At 38.2% G+C, this 20,713-nt stretch overlaps 1 protein-coding gene across 3 annotated transcripts; it reads left to right on the top strand.

The window, feature by feature from the left end:
• Window positions 1-754: 754 nt before the first annotated feature.
• LOC141903192 (uncharacterized) lies at window positions 755-20,283 on the top strand. 3 transcript variants are annotated; one of them, XM_074791235.1, is made up of 16 exons: window positions 755-1,188; window positions 1,458-1,517; window positions 4,892-4,957; window positions 6,676-6,827; window positions 7,847-7,940; window positions 8,278-9,021; window positions 9,357-9,398; window positions 9,549-9,602; window positions 9,742-9,903; window positions 10,371-11,015; window positions 11,478-11,546; window positions 12,270-12,383; window positions 12,758-16,507; window positions 17,064-17,154; window positions 17,483-17,506; window positions 18,132-18,273. In XM_074791235.1, the coding sequence occupies exons 1-15, from the start codon at window positions 1,072-1,074 to the stop codon at window positions 17,485-17,487; spliced, it is 6,165 nt and encodes a 2,054-aa protein (XP_074647336.1). In that variant the 5' UTR covers window positions 755-1,071; the 3' UTR covers window positions 17,488-17,506; window positions 18,132-18,273. The 3 variants fall into 3 exon arrangements, with proteins under 3 accessions (XP_074647336.1, XP_074647334.1, XP_074647335.1); XM_074791233.1 differs by lacking the exon at window positions 17,483-17,506 and having other exon boundaries at window positions 18,132-20,283; XM_074791234.1 differs by lacking the exons at window positions 11,478-11,546; window positions 17,483-17,506 and having other exon boundaries at window positions 18,132-20,283.
• Window positions 20,284-20,713: the final 430 nt, after the last annotated feature.

Here is a 20,713-nt window from a genome sequence, read left to right as displayed (position 1 = left end):
TTGCTTTGGGTTCGGAGAGAGGATTAGTTTCAAGATGTGGAAATTACACTGTGATTTCGAAGATACTATGGTGGTAGGCCTACTGAGTAATGATGCCTTGTTATGCTTGTAAGCTGCAATAAGATTTGTAATCAGTTCCTGCCGGAAATGATGCAGACGGTGGCGGTGTTTTGATGGCGTACTGAATCATGCAGCCACCCCGGCAATATCAGGCACTCACTGCAGTGTAAGTATGAATATATGAACCTTGCCTAATTCTCTTGGACCTTGCCGATCCGTTAGCAGCTGAGGACAACTTGTACTTAAAGGGTCAGCTGTGTATTGCAGGGTACGGGACTGAGAAAGACCGGTGGCGTGGGCGACGAAAATAATTTTCGTGGTTACTTTGCACTCAAATACACCTCGGGCGCAGAATTGACCAGTCTTTCCTCAGGGACAATTCATTTCATTGGTAAAATCGCTCTTTTCTGAAATATTGCTTTAGTTTTTTTCTTTTGCGAATTGCCGCTTGGCGCCGGATAGACTGGTTGCCTGGAAGAGAGACCGGTAACCAATCTACCGGTGTATCGGTGTATATGCGCATGTGCGAAGCATAAGTGACGATTAGCGAATGACGAAAACCGATTAGCGATTAGCGAATGGCGATTGACGAAGCCCCGCGAAAAAAACTATTTATCTATCTATGACCGTCAGGTGCCGCCATCTATACGAGCTAAATTGACCTACTTAATGTAAACAAAACCGACGGCCGTGTTTCGTTGTTTTCGTGCGGCGTTCCGCGTTTAAAGTTACTTTTCGACTGACTAAGAGGATATATCTACACAGAATGAACTGCGACGTTCAGTTTCACTAATATTTCGTCTAGAAATGAAAGTGTACGCGATAATTAGACATCGAAACACGAGAAATCAACGTTTAAAAGTTGAATTTTATTTCATTTCCGGGTTTTCGTCTTCACGAAGGATGATTTGACAATTCTGATATTCCTCGTCATGAATACCGGTTTCCACTGCGCGTTTTAACTGCATTATCGGAGTCCGTTTTCCTGAAAGCCGCTATTAATATCGAAACATGGCTTTCGTCGCAAATTGTAAGAAATTCGACGCCAATATTTTCAACAAGAATAAGTGCGGGGTTTGTTTCCGATCAAAACATGAACATAGCGCCGCTGCACTGGAATGTGCCAAGGTAACTATTTCAATCAAATATTCAACTTCATTAAGAATGTCCATAATTCTTAAATTTAAATCAAAGCAAAACTAATCTTTACAAACTGCTATAAGAAAGTTGTAGATGTGGAAAGTTGAAGGTTTGAAAAGCTTACGTGTTCTTTAACCCAGCATTAACTGTAGCTTAGATTCGTAAAGACTTAAAATGAATTTTTGACTAAAACTATGATGCTGTGATTAATTTAATCAATTAGATTGCTGAAATTATGATTTGGCTTAATTTTGCAGGCTGCACGAAAAGTGACAAAATGTGGATATTTGTTCATAGCTCCAGATATCAGTGCACGGGTGAGTTTTACAGTTAGTTGTTAGAATAACAAAACTTTATCTCTTCAGCAAGAAGAATTTAAAAATCAGTCACTTAACGTATTATCTGAATACACAAAACCAATATCGTAGGTAAATAGTTATTCAATATGACTTGTAACTGAGTTCAGCAATCTTCGTATTATATTCTATTGAGGCTGACTTTATTTTCTGTATAAATTATTACGAAATGTACTTAAAACAAGATTAGGAATTGATTAAGTAAATTGAGTATAGCCTTGTCTAGATGACGTATAGATTTCTGTCTACGTTTGATATCTTATCGATAAGTATCAAGGGATTTGAACGCTGAACCTGTTTCATAGGCCGAGTAGGGTTAAGTTTAATCCCCGGTCCCTGGGAACGTTACTAAAGCTACGATAACGACAAATTTAATTCTAGGTCCCTGGTGCAAAATTACTCATTCAAATATATTCACTGTTTAGATGAAGCTTATATACGGAACACTCATTTTATCATATTAATGAATTCAAGAATTCCGACACGAACCGAACACAAATTAGTTCCTTCTGTGATTAGAATACAATCATTTAAAGCTGAGGGACTCGAATATGAGTGGAATTTTTAAACTCTCTCTCTCTCCCCCTCCCCCTCCCCCTCCCCTCCCCCTCCCCCTCCCCTCCCCCTCCCCTCCCCTCCCCCTCCCCTCCCCCTCCCCCTCCCCCTCCCCCTCCCCCTCCCCCTCCCCCTCCCCCTCTCCCTCTCCCTCTCCATCTCCCCATCCCCCTCCCCTCTCCCTCCCCCTCCCCTTTCCCCATCCCCTCTCCCTCCCCCTCCCCTTTCCCCATCCCCTCCCCCTTTCCCCCTCCCCTCCCCCTTTCCCCCTCCCTCCCTCTCTGACGTGGTGCTGTCTATTCAGTATTTGTTCTCATGTAACTTGTATTTGTTAAAAGTCTTGTAATTATGTGAAGAAATGTCAAATTTCAAGTATGTGTCGACAGAATCACGCGTCGACATATAAAATACCTGAATATATCAACTATATGAAAACTGGAATTACGGGCTATTTTCCAGTAAAATAATTAACCTACCCCGTAAAACTTCACATTACGATTGTCCTTTTATGTTTATGACCTATATATATTCTTTTTTATTTTCCCATCGAGTTTTGAATTAAGCGATGACCCGTTTAAAATTATATTTGCCCTCCTCAAATTAATGATCTGGTGATTTTATTATTTCTTTGACATCGTTTTCAATGTTCGACTTTTGATTTATATTGTCGTCAGCTGCGATGATTTTGATTTGCACGAATAAATTGTGAATGAATTGCGTGTTTCTATTTGGCGTGTTTTTGGTGTGAAGATTGAACAGGTTTATGTGATAAGAAATTAAGGCTTTCTCACAACTTCGACGCGTAGCTATTACAGATTCGTTCCGGGAAAGACAAACACTTCAAATTGCTCTAATAGTTTCATTTTTTGGAAGTTTCTATTCTGAGAAAAAAAACTAAATTATTGGTTTACCAGATCAGCCATTATATATTGTGGCTGTCTAGATTACCATTAGTGGTTGTAATTTTCTGTGTTTTCTGAGTTTCCCTGATTATATTCTCAGAAAAAATTAATTATCATTCTATGTCGGTAATAGTGTAAGTTGTGACTGTTTGAGAATGTGGTGGTACGTGGTTATTGTATTCTAGGCTTTGTGTCACCTCATGGAGTTTCATAGAAATACTAGCAGTGACATGACATGACCCTTACAGTACTGTAGACTAATGTGTGTCACGTTTTAAAAACGGAATTTCGCTATTTTACTACAGTTTTAATATATGAATGAAACTCTTTATCTTAGTCAGCGCCTCGTTCGTTCCTTTCCTATAAAATTCCATTCAGATTTTTTTGCGTTGTTCGTATAAATTCAACAGCAATCCTGTATGAAAACCGCAAACACGTTATAAACTTATTTCAAAAGCTCGAATTGAATTTTTCAATCTACTCAACACTCCCAGCACGTTGTCTAGTTTTTATTTGTCGCTGAAAACCACTCGGGTCTAGACTACAACGATATAAATGAATGATTGCAATTTAGTATTTTCAATGATTTATACAATTATGACAGAAAGATTTAGTGAAATCAGGGATGATTGTAATCTTGTTCTGGCTGTCATGTTATTCAGATGTTAGGCCTAAATTGTTGTTTTATCTGTCGACATTGTTTAGTTTTTCTGTCAATTTGCCAGTAATGTAATTTTCCGGGCCACAGCTACTGACAATGATTCTCTCAAACAAGACCCTTTTTAAATAGGTCGAATGTACTTAACCATTGCTAATTATTATATAGGTATCTGGTAGCAAGTCCTGACATTGAAATATCAGATTTTGTTGCCGGGACATAATTTGGGTTCATCCCTATAGCCTGTCTACTGCCCTCATCCAAAATTATGAATTCATTTCATCTATTTATAGATATTTGTATCTTCATAGGATAATTCTGCTTAAAAAGTTTTAGAAATGAAATTTTTATTGGTTTTTTTTATGTCACTGTCACTCTGTTCATGTCTAGTATCTGTCTAACTGTAAATAGCTATTGATCTATTATTTATTATATATCAGCAAGTCTACATGAACTTAACACATTATTGTTATGAGACTTGAACAATTTCACAGATATTACGTTTATTCACAGTCTATTATCGTTTCTATTGAAAATTCCATGCTTGCTTGAACGCGTTGTACAAATATATTTTCACAGAAACTCGCTGTAAAATCCTTCTCATATTTTATGTATATGAAGTGCTGGAGAAGTATTATGAAATTAAGGCTTTAGTTCAGTGACTGAGGTCTGTCTATATTTTGAATATCTCATAATATGATTTAATCTTTTAATTAAGGTGAGTTAGACTTTATAGGATGATTTATTCTGAGCGTTGTCTGAGGTAGAGATTTAAAACGCTGTTGTCCTGATTGACGAATTTAAACTCGCTTCACTGAGTAACGCGTGTAATTACAATATAGCGTTGACTTGTTTTATGAATTAGATTATTTCGAATAAAGTTCACACAGATCTTTACGAGAAATTTATTATTAATCAGCTTATGTTATTTACACCGGACTTTGAATAGATTAGATGAATTGAATTATATAAATTTTTCAACTTTTATATAAATATAAATATAAGATTTTGTTGAAATTACTTCAAGATTGAATTCCTCTAAACTTAGTTTACCCTGAAGAAGAACATTTAGACCTAGAACGTCATTTTTTAAGAGTCACATCAGAAAACAAGTCAGAATTTCTTTGCGTATATGTTTGGTGTTTTTCCTGTTATGTAAGGACGGTTGAATAAATGTAATTCCTTAATTTCAGAGATAAATAATGCCTTGTTATTTTCAGAGATGGCAGAGACGTTTCTTTGTGTTGTACGATGATGGTGAATTAAGTTATTCCGTCGATGAAAATGTAAGTATTTGACCCCCCTCCTCCCCACCCCACCAGCGTCAATGATAAGGTTTTGGATATCGCTGGTATTTAGAGGGTTAAAGTAAAAGAAAATCTCTTTCGCACATGAAGAAACTGCAGTGACGTGATTGTGTGATTGTATTGTGAGGTGATAGCGTCTGCTGCTGCTGATGTTCTTATCGTTTCATTGTTCAATGATTTCTGTCTCTGATTCATCGCGCTTTGTCGTGAATCTATCATTATATGATTTAAAAAAAACCCTGCGCGTTCATTGTAAAGATCAGAATACATGTACACACTCTCACTCGTAATAAAGACAGCTTTATCTGTTTGAAGGTTATTTATAAACATTTTGAGATAGTCGAGGATTCTTCAGATATCTGTATAGCCGTGAGGGAGGCCGGGATAAAAACTGCCTCCTTCTTCATCAGGAATGAATGGGATAGACAATGATTCAGCTGAACCTTCGATGCTTAATGCTAGAATTTACAAGTTTTCTCAGAACTGTTTAGTTGTTGTAAAACTATATTTTAAGTAACGCTTGAATCATTGTGTAATTAACAGTTTGAAACCCACGCGGCCCGTCGTCCACCTGCCCACCCAGCCTGTCGTCCACCTGCCCACCCAGCCCGTCGTCCACCTGCCCACCCAGCCGTACTGTGTACACCACGGCGCATGTCAATGAGTGCAAGATATGTTTATGTAGATTTAAATTGTAAAAGTGTTTACAAAGTCTATAGGTTTATAGGTATGATATGATTCCCAAAAACACTCGTGTAATCGCTGCTTATGTTTCTAAGTGGACTGAATTTGCTACAGTGATTATTATTCCCTATCCCAACAGTCTCACTCCCCTCTCTCTCCCTCTCACTCCCTCTCCCCTCTCACTGGTAATAGCATTAAATCATATATATCGAGATATAAACTGTAGCTCATTCTGTTATTGAAAACCTTTATCTGTGACATACACTCATGTATATATATATTATCTATATATATATACTATTATGTATTGATTGGTGTTGGTAAAAGTAGATGTTGCACCTGTTTCCATCGTTCTGTGACATATTGTAGATTTTACCCAGACGAGGTGCCTCGAAAAAAATTCATAGTCACAATTTTGTCGAACGGATTTAAATAAATGTGATTCTGAAAGGTCTCATATGGTAGTTAAAACCCTTTCGATGTGATAAATTCTGAGCTTACCATCAACAAATATCACTAAATGTATAAATATCACGTAGCGGGTCTGCGTTACAAATAACTTGAATGAAATAGATGATGTTTTTTGACTCGTAAAGACTGATATTAATCTCAATATTTCAAGAGTTAATGAGCAGAAACCACAATTGATGATTTAACTGTTTATTCTGACAGTTTCGAAGATTTTAGTAAACTTCATCATTTGTTTCTATGATGATGAAGTTTAGTCAAATCTTCAAAACTGCTCAGAATAAATTGTTAAATCATCAACTATGATCAAATATTTAGCTAAAATTGGAATGTACTTACTAAAAAAAGGAAGATGGAAATTCCTATGAATTTTGGTTTTATAAACTTTTGGGATGTAAAGACTAAATAGGTCAGCTAATTAGGTAAATATATGAGTAAATCAGTTTTGAATTAAGTGGAGTTTATAAAACTAGGAAGTAAAGAGACTGAGCCCCCGACACGGTGACCGTGCCGCGAGGTATGATATATATTGTTTTCTCGTGTAGGTCGGTACTGTACCTCAAGGTGTACTGGATATGAATGTTTGTGATGATGTATTTGACGCCGAAGAGATCAGTGGACATCAATTCTCAATAGCGATCGTTTTACCTCAAAAAACTGATTACATCAAAGCAAGTTGTAAAGAGGAAATAAACAGGTAAAAATAAACCACTGGAATAATAGATTAAAACTGCAGGGATAGGCTCCACAGCTATAGCTTAGATTTAAGTCCAGTCTTAGACCTTACAACTTAGAACTATAGTCAATTTAACAACTTGAGACTAGTTTAAAAGAATTTAGACCACTTTTGGACTTGATGACTGTGTATTAACTGTCCCGGGGTCGAGTGGAACAATGAACCCCAGAGCGTAGTTTCATACAGATTTTCCGGTTAATGGATATCGGTTTTCGAACCATGAGTCGTTGACAGTAGTTGTATTAAGTATAGTACATTTATCTCCGCGGTTCAATGATTTATTTCACATTCTACTCATCAGTTTAATGCGTAAATCCCTGAGGTAATTACAAATTACCAGTAAGCTTCTAAGAATCGAAACCCACTTTCACTAATCAGTCACTCTGACGTACCGATAGTCTGTATAAGAATACCAGTGTGTATCAGTTCACTAGCACTAATTTAATATATTTACTAAGAGTTATAAGATTAGAACTCGATCCATTCTGTTGTCAAATTCACTTTCATATCAAATACGACTTATCTTGTATTAATGAGTAAATAGATTGTGACCCGTAATATGAATTAATGATTGCATACGCGAAACTCAGCGTGTCATTAATAGAATACGTCTAATTATCCAACCTGACTCTAGACAATCTGAGACATGCTGGTATTATATACCGTAATCTATGCTACAGTGACATAAGGACCCAGACCTACAGTCCCCTACAGTTACATAGTCCAAAATGTATATAATATCATATAGAAATTGCACAGTAAAAATGGAAAGTTTGAAATGTTTCCTTGAGCTAGTGTATTGTAGTGTTGCTAATGTAGTGTATTTAACTATATCCTACTATGTCATGTTCAGGAATACAATCCTTGCTCAAATAAACTTTTCAGACATTATTTTTCATTCTTAGTCGGGGATTTTTATAATTCAGAGTGTTTCATCAACGAGTAGAATCTGAAATTTTTTTTTAAATTGATGTTTTTAGGTGGTACGACGTACTGATCATGTATCCTCGCAGTAACGCTACAAAGCGTAAACGGACTCTTCCGGCTACACCGGTTCAGAGATCGGAATCTACCGTAAGTATCCAGGTTTTACCTACAAGCGATTTTACCTACAAACGTGTTCCAAATGCGACTGAAACAACACTCATTCCAGTGACCCGGGTTTCACTCTGTTTCCTTGAAGACATTTTTTTTTGGAAAAACCATTTTAAATAGGTGACAGTTACCGGTAGCTTCTCGTCCGTTCACAGTTTATTATCTTCATTCAATGAGATATATTTATAGTCAACCAAACACTAAGACTAATTCATAAATCATCAGAATAAATGTCAGACATTGTTGTGAGCTAACGTAGGGCTAGAGAAATATCACAGCATATTTTCCTATGTATTTATTGTGCGTTTATTTCTAGGGTGCTTTATCTACACGATCGGTTATTACGCCTAAAACTAGGAATATCAGCGAGACAGGATTAGACAGTCATCAGACAGGGTTAGACAGCTGTCACACAAACCATATACAAACTGCGATCACTAATAATCATTCTACGCAGGATAAAAGTAATATCACTACGAGACGTAAACTGAACAGTGATTCCGGTGTCGGATATACGCAACAATCGGGATCATCGCGCGAGTCCGAATCTCAGTCCCCGATGAAAAGTACCGCAAAATCATCAACACCGACTTCTTATCGTAACGTACGCAGTTTAAAACATAAAAGTGACAGCGGATATCAGGATTCTTTACGTAAGAGTAATAGTTTTACTGATTTACGGACGGATGGCGGGGAATCGGTCAGCTCGGTACCGTCGGATATCCGTAAATCATGGGACGACGGACTGGACGCGGTTGACGCGACGACGCGTCGTGACTCGCGAGGTCGATTCAGTTCGTTACCGATGACGCGTTCCTCGGCGGGGAATTCCGTCGTTGCCAGTAGCGACAACGACATCGTCGTGCAAACGCGTTTCGGATTTTCGAAGATCGCGAATTTAGAGAATTTGACAGGAATGAAACGTTCAAATAGCGATCGTCACAGTCGTGTGAGGAGCGCAGACGCATCAGACAAGAGTCGAACTACTGAGAAAAACAGAGGTATTCGCAGTTTCTCCGTCGACTCCGGGTCAATCGCTGCATTTACTAATAAATCAAAGGTAACATTCATTGTTCACTACATTCTACAAGCAGGGTGGCCATTTACCTGAAAACAGGGAATAGTTGAGGAATTTTATAAAAAATCTAAAAATCAGGGAAAAGTCAGGGAATTTGAAATCAAACAGTTTTTGTCCATGTTGTACGTATTTGACTGTGTGAATTGATTGGATTCTTAGCAGATCAAATCAAAGAAAACAACATAGTGTCAGGGAATAGTCAGGGGGAAAGCGAGTTAAATAAGAGTGGCCGCCCTGATAAGTGAAGAAAGTATAATAACTTCTTAACGTGCAAACATTTTAAAGTGATATCTGATAAAACCGATGTTTTCTTGTAGAAGGAGCCTCATTCACCTCGTCATTCTCCAGATAACGATGAAGTGAGTACTAACTGTAAAAATACAACAAATCACGTTAGTGTTATTAATACTAAACATCTTCGTAGAAACATATAAAGATTCTCACAGGCAGCGAAAAAATTATCTCATATTTTATTTTTTGTACGATGTTATTGTTTTTGTTTGATTCAGGATATCGCTTACATGAAAAAAGGCTGGTTGTACAAACAGAACAGACACAGTCAGGTTAGTAGTAAACAGCTAAATACAGAAACATGTTGAATCACAGCCCTGATATAAAGAAATATCAGTCCTCATGCGTAGAAGGTGATTTTAATTTTTAGTCTTGATAATCGATCAGTTTTCATTCTGTTCTGCGTTAAAGGAATGGACGAAACATTGGTTCGTACTCGGTGGAAGTATTCTGAAATATTATCGCGACTCTAGAGATGAAGATGCCAACCACATCGAGGGTAGGATAGATCTAACATCGTTACAGGACGTCAAAGAATTGGAGATTTCTAAAAACTATGGATTTAGCGTGAAGGTAAGATCTGATTTTATGAAACATAGACTGTGCGAACCCCTTTGGGGCTAGAGCATTTTGCCATTATGCACCGCGCTGATGAAACTGGTATAGTTTAAACTCATCTAAAGATATTTCTATTTGGACAAAACTTGCAGATACCTGCGCTATAGAAAACTTATCTATATATGACGAGAGAAATCCCACAATAACGAAGCTAAGATTGAAAATTCTATATCAGAATGATTATATTTGAGGAGCGACGTTTCGGCTATCACCTGCTAGCCATCATCAGGCGTACTGAATGATATAGAATTTTCAATCTTAGCTTCATTATTGTGGGATTTCTCTCGTTATCATCATACACGGATATTGTGTATTTTCTCGTCTAATTATTTATATTTATCTTTAATCAACGTTCACAAAGTCTAAATATTAGAATTGTGTTTTTATTTGTGCAATTTCAAATTAATTTTCTCATATTTCAGACGAAGAATGGAGTTTATGTTCTGTCAGCGATGACGTACGGTATCAGAACGAACTGGTTGCAGGCGCTGATGAAATGTTGCGAAAATTCGAATCGATCGTCATCGCCGCGGAGTTCGGAGAAACCGAGGTCGGCGAGACGCTCGCTTCCGACGGTCGGTCCGAAAACCTCGCCGAACGACTCGGACGAAACGAGCAGACGCAATACGGTAACAGTCGACTGGAAACCGACGGATACCGATAGACCGTTACTACGCATGTATCCTCCGAAAAATAGCAAATACAAAACTACTACCAATTCACAGCAACAGAATTCTAACGCGGTTCACAAATCAAGCGTCGATGAGGAAAACGGTAATGAAAATAACGAGGAAACTGTTGTCGCTACGTCGAATTCACGTCCCGATTCAGACAGTAGACAACACCGATTCACTAAACGAGCAGATTCAACGAGCTCGCCGCTGAATCATCACAGCCAATCACACGACGATCTGAGTACGAGTAGCAGTAACCCTGACGAGAACGGGCTTCACAATCCTTCACCGATCGAGAAAAAACTGAATAAATTGAGATCTAAAATTCCACGGGTTCGGTCTCCTCCGCCCCCCTCAACGCGGATCATTACTGACGTCGAAGAGAATTTAGAGGTAAGAATTCAATCTGTAACAATCATTTCACTTCGTTTGTTTTATTTGTAGTTTTATTTTTCAATCTCATTGCTTTTAGTAACTTTTATCTTGTTAACTCGCCACTCGATATAGTTCGCAATGCAACAATTCTCGTGCACAAATGTCGCTTAATTTTTCTTCACATTTTAATACAAGTTCATTATACATGTATATGAAAGAAGAAAATAAAGTATGCCTCTTAGTTTTATCTTCTTACAACTGTTCTTATCAGTTAAATATTGTCAATTCCATCTCAATTTTCCTTTTATTTAGAATTTTCACCTCTAATTTTTACTGAGAAAAGCAGAAAGATATATCAATATTGCTAAGCTATTCCGATGCTGATAATATATATGAATTAATTACAGTAACACAAACTGCTTCATCATTGCCTAATGCTTCTAATTTGTATTATTGATGCTTATTGCCTGCTTTCATTAGGGGAAAAATCTACAAACTGAGGCAGGAAAGCAAAGGGAAATCACAATGTTTGGGCTTCTTGAAGTTGAGGTAGGTTTCGGCAGTAACAAACATACACCAAGTATAACATAGCGAGCTCATTTTGGTTAGCAGTATCTAAACATTTGTGTCTAGTTGCATAAAAGTTGTTTTGAATCTGAAGACTAAACTGAAGGTGTTGGATTGGCTATAGAACTAAGATTGTCATAGACTGCTCTAAAGCTATGACTGTGCATGCAACCAGACCCTCAAGACTAGTCCAGAATTGTTAGATTGGCTATGTGACCTATAATAGACTTAGACTAGTCTTATCTTGGCTCTGGCTCTTGCAGCTTTGAATTTACACTGCTTTGAATGTATTGTAATATTGGTGTACGTTATATACGCACTATTCTGTGGAAGTATAATCTGTAATTCTGTGGAAGTGTAATCTGTAATTCTGTGGTAGTGTAATCTGTAATTCTGTGGTAGTGTAATCTGTAATTCTGTGGTAGTGTAATCTGTAATTATGTGGTAGTGTAATCTGTAATTCTGTGGGAAATTGTTCTGAATTCACGAGTTTTACCTATGGATTATATTTTGAAGCATGAATTGATTTTGTTGTGATCGCACACAGTGAGCACCGACCGGATTATAGAACAGCTGCACGGATAAAAACCTATCAGTATTGTGTCTAACGTAGAATCTACAAGTAGCTTAGATAAACTGTGTTTGGTAGAATTCATCGATTGTTGTTGTGATAACCGATGCCAACGGTGCGTTTTATTTTTTCAGGTTGAGTCACTGCAAGGCCAACTCGAACAGGCGCAGAAAGAATTGATAACTTTACACGAGGAGAACAGCATGCTTAAATCACAGATGAAAAACAGACAACAGAAGAGCAATGAAGTGAGTCATTGAAACACCGTCTGACTTCTCTTATTACACTACTTATTTTTATTAGATATATTTGACAATAATCATGTTTTATTTGGTTGTTCCTTGTTTACCTAAATGATTATTTCTGCTGCTTTGATTCCTCTGTCCCCGTGCCGCCTTGGGAAAATATGTTTTTCATCAGGTTTTCATAAGATTTCAATGTTTTAGGTGCTACGGAAGCAGCAGAATTTTATTTTTAAGTTCAGTTATGTATCCTTTAGTGACAGAGGGACTAAAAAAAACTGAGCGCCGAGGTTGAAATGTGCTTCAAACGATAACCAAATTAACTAAATGAGATGTATTCAATAAGGACTTAAGACAACATTACGCTTCATATTTTTCAGGACTCGAAGAATCTTCTCGAAAGATGTGGTTCCTTAGAAGATAAGGTTAAGATAATGGATAAACAAAACAGTATTAACGGCTCGGCTAAATTAGAATTGGAGTTAGAACTTGAAGAGGTTATTCGTGAAAACATGTCGTTAAAAAAGCGATTTGAAGAATCGTCGCCGTCGTCGGGGGAGATCGATCGAACACGCAATGACGCGCTGATTAAAGATGCGAAACGTTGGAAACGTAAATACGAAGAGCGCGAAGATGAATTAATTCAGCTTCAGCAGAAAATGGAAGAACAGCGCGTCGAGAGCCGCAAAAAGAAAAAACAGATTAAAGATCTCGAGTTAGAATCGGAGGATTTAAAATCGAAATTCAGCGAGAAATCACGAGAGAATGAACGATTAAAGAATCGAATTAAAGACTTCGAGAGTCAAATCGACGAATTGAGCGAGAAGTCGTTCGAAGAAAGTCAATCGACGAGAGATAAAGACGAAGAGATTTCTAATTTACGATCGGATTTCGAAACTTTGCGTAAAGATTACGCGGATATGATGAATAAATACAACGATTTATCGACGGAATATCAGCAAATTAAAGACGAACTTCGCGAACAAAACGCAACATCTCATTCTCAGGACGATCTCTGCGAACAGTTACAAACCGAGTTACAATCGCGTAAACAAGAATGTGAAAATCTGTCGATCGATTTGATGCAAGTGACACAAAAATATGAAAGTCTGCTTTCGGATCACGACGATTTGAAAGTAACGTTGAAGGATTCGCTTCAAATTCTCGACTCGCAGAAAAAAGCGAACGATTATAAAGACGAACGTATCGAAAACGGCAACGAACTTCTCGAGAAAAAGTGCGCGGAACACGAAGATCTGTTGAATCGCTACGACGATCTGACGTCGGAATTCGAGGATTTGAAATTGAAACTGATCGCGACCGAGACTCAACTTCGAAACGAGGAACACGAGAATAAAAAGAACGAATGCGAAGTGGAACAATTGACGGAATCATTGAAAGAGAAATGTTGTGAGTTCGATGAACTGTCGGATGAGTTAATGCAGGTGAAAACGGCTCTAGGTTTATCGCAAGATTCGGAAGCTTTACTCGATGATCTCGACGCTAAAGAAGATGAACTGGAACAAATCAAAGATGAACTAGAAGTTGAAAAATACGATCACAATGAATTGAAATCTAAATACAACGATTTATTAGTGGAATTAGACGCTACAAAAGTGGCCCTGCAGGTGGCGCAAGAAGTAAAACAAACGGCAGAAACGAGTGATGAGGGATCGAAAGATGTGGTCAGTAATATTACGCAAGTTGATAAAGAGAATGTTCATACGATTGATTATTCCGATCATGTCGATCAAATTCATTCTCTAACACGCGAAATCAGGATCGCGCAAGATAAATCCGATGAACTCGAGTTGAGAAATTCGACGCTTATTCATCAGACGCGAGCGATCGTAGAGAAATACCAGGATGAAGTGAAATCGTACGGAGCTCGTATCGATGACCTCGTTAAGAAGCTGCGCACCGCTCAACTCGCTAAACTCAACGCTACCAAACTGAAGAAGTTGAGTCAACGTTCATTGAACGCCGAAAGCGAACAGGTCGAATCTGAACTACAGGAGGTCGAACGAAAAATAGAACAAGTCGAAAACGAACTGATGTTGCAAGAAAACGCGACTGATGAGCTGAAAGTTCAGCTGGGAAGTGTAGAACGACAGGTCACCGAACAAAATCAGCAACAACCGTCGGACGATTTACTATTGAGTCCTCGATCGGATGCGTCGTTTGTGACTGTCAGTGAAGGTATCGGTAGCGTGGAGATTCCTAACGACGGTGAATCTTTACCCGACGACTGGAACGAGCATCATATGGTTACTAGGATACAAGGACTTCACGAGAAAGTGGCTCAATCTAACGATAAACTGAGAGAAGTTTTGAGTTTACTCGAAGAGGATGAGAGGGAGAACGAAGAGGATACGTCGAACGAGAAACAATTCGCTTTCGAAGAACGGATTAAAAATTACGAATCGAAAATGAACAATTTAAAGCGGATAATCGATACGAACAACTGTGATAAATTAGAAACAATTATTTGTCGATTATCGACGACGCGTTTTATCATCGAGAAAAACGTCGAATTAGACGAGTTGTTGCACGCGTGTAAACATGGTTTACAACAAATATCTAGTCAATTAGAGATTCAACATTCAACGGGGATAAATACACGAGAAATATTAAACACTGTTCATAAACAAACTGACGCCGCAATTCAAACTGTGAAACAATCGCAAACTAAATCGATCGAACAATTAGAGCTACTTCAATCGATTGAGAATCCTGTGAACGCGCAGTTAGATTCCGATTCTCAAAATTCTGTCGATTTCGCGGCGAGTAATTCAACCGGTGAACGCGACGTTGAAAGTAACGAAGACGTTCTGTCGTCGTTGCAGATTTCGTACGAAAACGAACGAGTAGAAAGTAGAAAAATATTACAACAAGAAATCTCACGAAGTTACGCGAGTTATGAGGACATCGTTTCAGAGTCGTCTGAAGCGTGCTTGAAATGGAACGACGACGAGAAAGATAAACTTTTACTAGATTTGAATCGAGCGAATGAAAAAATAGAGCGTTTAGAACAATTAGTCGAGGAGTTGAAAGATAGCGCTACAGGGGACAGTAATATGACTACCTCACAGCAGTGTGTGAATCAGTTTAATACTAATACTGCTGCTGCTGCTACTGCTGCCACTGATTCTCCACTTTATTCACAAATATTAGCTGACAGCCTCAATAAAGAGATACAAAACAACGCGATCGTGAAAGAATATCAAGACAAACTGCTTCATCTTCGCGAACAACAGATGTTAGAATTTCAGAATTTCAACAGCAGAATGAAATCTATCGAAGACTATTTGAACAATATGACCGTCGTTAGTCCCGAAATGCCGAAGTTGTACGGAACGCAAGTGTTTGATTCGAACAGCTGCGCCGAACTGAATCATACGATCCATAAAGATCTGAAGGCGAGAGGCGCGAGACTTTCTCAATCATCATTCGATTCCGGAATTCTATCGAGCAATCAATTTCAGGAACAGGATGAAAACTGGCTGTATATGCAGTCGAGTACGCTAGCGGCTAAAGCGATGGCGCAAGCGGAACTAACGTATCGAATTACAAAAATACGCGACGGTCTCGTAAACAGTAGATCGGTCGACGAGTATTTAAACATCTTAGAACAGGAACTTTCACTGGCGTTGACTAAACTTCAAAATCGTGAAAAACTAATGCATGAAATACTGACGGCTTTTAGACGAAAAAAACTACGAGATATCGCGAGTATTATAATCTCAAACGAGTCGCTACGCGATCAAACGATCGGTAGTCAACTGGAGCAGACGGTCAGCGAGAATCTCGTGCTTACAAATATTCGTCAGTTGGTGATTGAACTGGCCGGATTTTATCGTACGTTAGACACAGTCGGAGATACAGTAGATATTCACTCGAGGCTCGATAATCACGTTCAAACCGAAATCGATCGAGTTTGTAAAGATTTAAAACACGAATTAACGAACGTTTCGTCGTCGTCCGCGGCGATCGATACGAACGAATCGGTCGTTGTATTCACGGAGGAAACCGTGACGACGATGTTGTATAATTTAGCCGATTCGTTAGCTCAGAGCGCTGTCGTTGCGGCGCAGTCGTCACATCTCAGCGATATCAAAACTGATTTAATGGTGAGTAAAGTAAAAACCTGTTTGATAGAAAATACTAATACCCCATATAGAATCTACTCATTGGCTTTACATGATACACAGAGAATGGAGAAAACTATAACTTATTTGGTTCAAAACTTTAATGAATGAATGAGATTTAGGTTTTGATTTAAAAACATCGATTTATGGACTAGATTTGAGAGGACTCGCTGAAATAATCGAGAATACATGGGCACAGTTTCAGGGTCAGATCTAAGCACTTGTCCGATTGCCCGGGACAAGTATATTCTCATCAGGGCAAGTAGGTTATCATTATCACTTGTCCCCCGGGCTAGTGCAATTTTATGTCACAAAGCTTTTTTCCCACTCGATACAACGGATGATAGTGCCATCAATTGGACTGCCTGTGTAGGGCAAGTAAATTTTGGAGGGGGGCAAGCGAAATTTCAGATATGCTTGCCCCCCGTACAAGTGGCTTTTATTCCTTAGATTGGATCCTGAGTTTGAGAAGTCTTGTTTCATTGTGTTTCAAGCACAAACAGTAATTTAGATTTGAAATTTTTATTTCCATTTTTAGGAAGGTTTTGAACGATCGCTCGGTAATGAATCAATCGACTCGATGACTTTTCCGAATGAACTTGAATTCTCACCACAAAGTAGTCCGCGAGGTAAGCTGCATTACGATAAACGTCAGGTTTACTTGATATCGTTAGGATTACGAACTTACGCTACTAGTTTATAGTTGCTCCATTCCTGATGAAGCCACTATGCACTAATAGCGAAAACTTGTAATTCTTTACAACTACAAAGTAAACTATCAGTCTTCATGTTAACCGATACAAAAACAATGACTGGTTCATTTTAATATGTCATGTATAAAAAAGTTTAAAATACTCGATGTTATTGAATGAATAGCTCGCTGGCCTCCGCTGAGGTAAGATCAGTGTTATGAATTACAGCTGTTTTATGGTTATTTTTATTTGATTGTTTTTCCAGTATAAATACTATTCTCTGTTAGGTGTAAGTGATGCATGTTTCGTACGATATTCACGTTTCAAATCTATGTGTACATGCATGTAAAAGTAATCCGTATTTTAGCTAAACTATGGCTTCGATTATATTCAAGGGAAAAAAACTATGCAGAAGATTTCTTTTCTTCTAAATTCAAACGTATTTGTACTTGTATCTTTATATTCGTAATACTATGTATGAAGGTGGGCATATGTTGACTTGCGACTTCTTGCGACGTGCAGTGATCGGTTTCTACCGGTCGACAGTGGCTGGCAGTCGCAGAGAATCGAGGCCAATCTACGCCCATCTGAAGGGGTTGGTTAATAAAGGATCGTATATCTATGCTTGGTCACTGGCTGTCTCTGTGCATGTTTTTCTACAATTACTGATGCTGAAACATTTCACCGTTTTTGTTCTGACAATGCTTTGTTTGTTAGAGAAATGTTCAGTTTTTAGATTAGAAAATGTTGTTGTTTTCCGTGGTTTCAGATGAGTGTTTACTATTTACAAGTAGAGTAATTATTCATGAGTTTTTAGTGATGCAATAAATGATGAGAAAAGCTTTTTATGTATCAAGACTTCTGCGAGTTGTAATATGAATTGTTTTGAGTTTCTTTTTCTTTCACTTTTTCAGGAGATCAAATCTCTTTAGAAGACGACCAATCTACAAAACATAACTCGCAGGAATTGGACTCGGACTATCCGGTGTTTAGTGACATTGATAATAACTCGAAGGTAACCGCCGATGAATTACCGGAGCGTATTTCGCGGCGGAGTGAATCGGTTTCATCGATCAAATCGGACAAACAATCGTCGCCACGGAGAACGTCTATACCCTCGGATAAACGTCCAGATTCTAGTTCAAAATCGGCCGTTCAGAAAAAACGTTCAAAAGCGGATAGCATTACAAAACGTACGGCGAGTCCTTTAAAACGTAATCTCGCTAAAAGTGAACCGAATTTAACCGGCAAAAAACCGGGTACATCTCCGCACCGAGGAGTCTCAGCGACGCCGGGTTCTCCCGCTACGCGTAAACCCGCTAAATCACGTACACGTTCGCTAACTCCGGGTTCCAAACGATCATCGATGTCATCGAATCTAGATTCATCCGGCTCTCGATCTCCATTCATCAATAAACCGTGTCTATCGTCGTCACCGGTTAAACGACCGGCTAGTTTACGGCCGCCTAAACTTCCTCCGAAACAACCGATTAAACTCTCGCCGAAAAAGAACGAAGATCGTATTTTCGCGTCGTTTAGTCTCAGTCACGGTCCGTCTTCATTTGATTATAATCAATCACCGTTTCATCATTCTAATTCATAAATCATTCATATATTTAACTCACAGCTAAAGTCTTCATAGTTTGGGCGATCATTAACTTTACCAAATGATGACTCAGTAAATTGAATTTGAAATACAGGGTCCGATCTAAGGAATGAAAGCTACCGGTACTTGCCCAGGGGGAAGCATATCTGAAATTTCGCTTGCTGCTCCAAAAACTACTTGCCCTACACTGGCAGTATGATTGGTGGCACTATCATCCGTCGTATCGAATGGGAAAAAGCTTTGAGACATAAAATTGCACTAGCCCGGGGGACAAGTGATAATGATAACCTACCGGTACTTGCCCTGATGAGAATATACTTGTCCCGGGCAATTGGACAAGCGCTTAGATCGGACCCTGAAATACAATTGAGATTCTAAATATTAGACTTCAATAATGTGACGGTTTTTCAGATGATGACTGAGTTTGACTGTTTGATCATTAATTGTTGTCTACATCGATGTGCGTTCGCTGTATTTTGAATGTTGTAATTTGAATCTGTACTTTTTCTGCAGCTCAAATATATCAGATCAGGTCAAAACCAATTTGTCTTTATCGAAAGAAACCTATTGAGAATCAGGAAAACGTTATTGAGATATTACGTGTGAAGTTTTTCCAAGTGCTTTAGTATCATTTCACTTTCGAATTAATTGATGTTCGTTATGTCATGTTTAATATGTGATTTTACATGTAGCGATTAATGATGATTATAATTATTTATTGATTTATTTATAACATGCGCATGTTAAAGTCCGATGTACATGTGTTAGTTGGATTATTAATGTATTTTTAGTATTTATGTACCGCTGCTAATTGTCGAATCGGACCATAGAAAATATACAGCTGTGAAGAAATTTTTTGTACGATAATTTTTCGATCATGAATGATTTTCCTACGGATTGAGGGTCACTCGGGGGTCGGGGACCATTCATATTGACATTCGCTAAATCTTGCCTAATTCAATTCCTTCCCCATGTACGTATCGGGCCGCAGGATGGCACTTTATTTGATAACCTCTCCCTATAACCCCCTCGATTGTTAAGTAATTTGTATTATGTCTGGTGCTGGATCGCTAGAGATCTGAATTCATATCAAGCTTCCATTTTCAAGCTTACCATCCTAACCATTACTTTTTGCTATTCATGGCAAGCAATATTATACACCATTTTTGCTGCTTCTAAATTTACCAATTTTCTTTGTGTTGTTTTTCTGCCATTTTTGAGCCTATACATCAAATGGCAACTATTGTATGTTTTTCTAAGATGACGATTGAGTAGATGTGGTGGTATTGTTGTATGTGATGAGGATCGGATCGTTAGTTACCCGTAATCGTAAAGTGGTAATGTGTTTACGTTATCGTGTTTAGGTAGTTGATTATTTTTGAATACTTTTGTATAAAGCCTTATACTGTTACTTCTTGGATCTGTCGTAAAAATGGTGCATCCAACAAATAAAAAACAAAACGTCGTAATTAATGATGATTTTTCGTTTTTTACTTCGGTTTGTCGTATCGGTGAACTATGATGGACTCATACCATAACTTTAGAAAATAAGAGCAGTGGAGACATAAAGTACACAACATCTTGGCGCAGCGGCACTTGCTCATGTAACTGATGATGTTGTGGTATCGGTGCTATTTATAAAGGCCCTTATTTGTGTATGGGTAGGTTGTTTATCTCATGTAACGACTCGTTAGGATTCTAACAAGTCGTTAAGTGGTAACAACTGGAATTGAACTGAGCAACCGGGGCCACAGATCTTTTCAATACTTGAGTTTTCATTGTCTTCAGTCAGTGATTTAGAAGACAGTTTCAATACACCAACGTAAGAGGGAGTACTGAGTAAATGAATAGATACGCGAGATTACATACAAACATAGTCTAAAAGGCCAC

The sequence above is a fragment of the Tubulanus polymorphus genome, chromosome 4, assembly GCF_964204645.1.
Source record: "Tubulanus polymorphus chromosome 4, tnTubPoly1.2, whole genome shotgun sequence".
Classification (NCBI taxonomy): Eukaryota; Metazoa; Nemertea; class Palaeonemertea; order Tubulaniformes; family Tubulanidae; genus Tubulanus; species Tubulanus polymorphus.
The sequence above is the reverse complement of the archived record's forward strand: the minus strand, read 5'-3'. Positions and strand labels throughout refer to the sequence as shown.

What these genes read in the sequence shown, in the direction of transcription:
- LOC141903192 (XM_074791233.1), top strand. Translation starts at nt 1,072, where the DNA reads ATGGCTTTCGTCGCAAATTGTAAGAAATTCGACGCCAATATTTTCAAC. An exon ending in ATTCTCCAGATAACGATGAA is followed by an intron (nt 9,399 to 9,548) that starts GTGAGTACTAAC and finishes TGTTTGATTCAG; the next exon opens with GATATCGCTTACATGAAAAA. An exon ending in TTGGGCTTCTTGAAGTTGAG is followed by an intron (nt 11,547 to 12,269) that starts GTAGGTTTCGGC and finishes TTATTTTTTCAG; the next exon opens with GTTGAGTCACTGCAAGGCCA.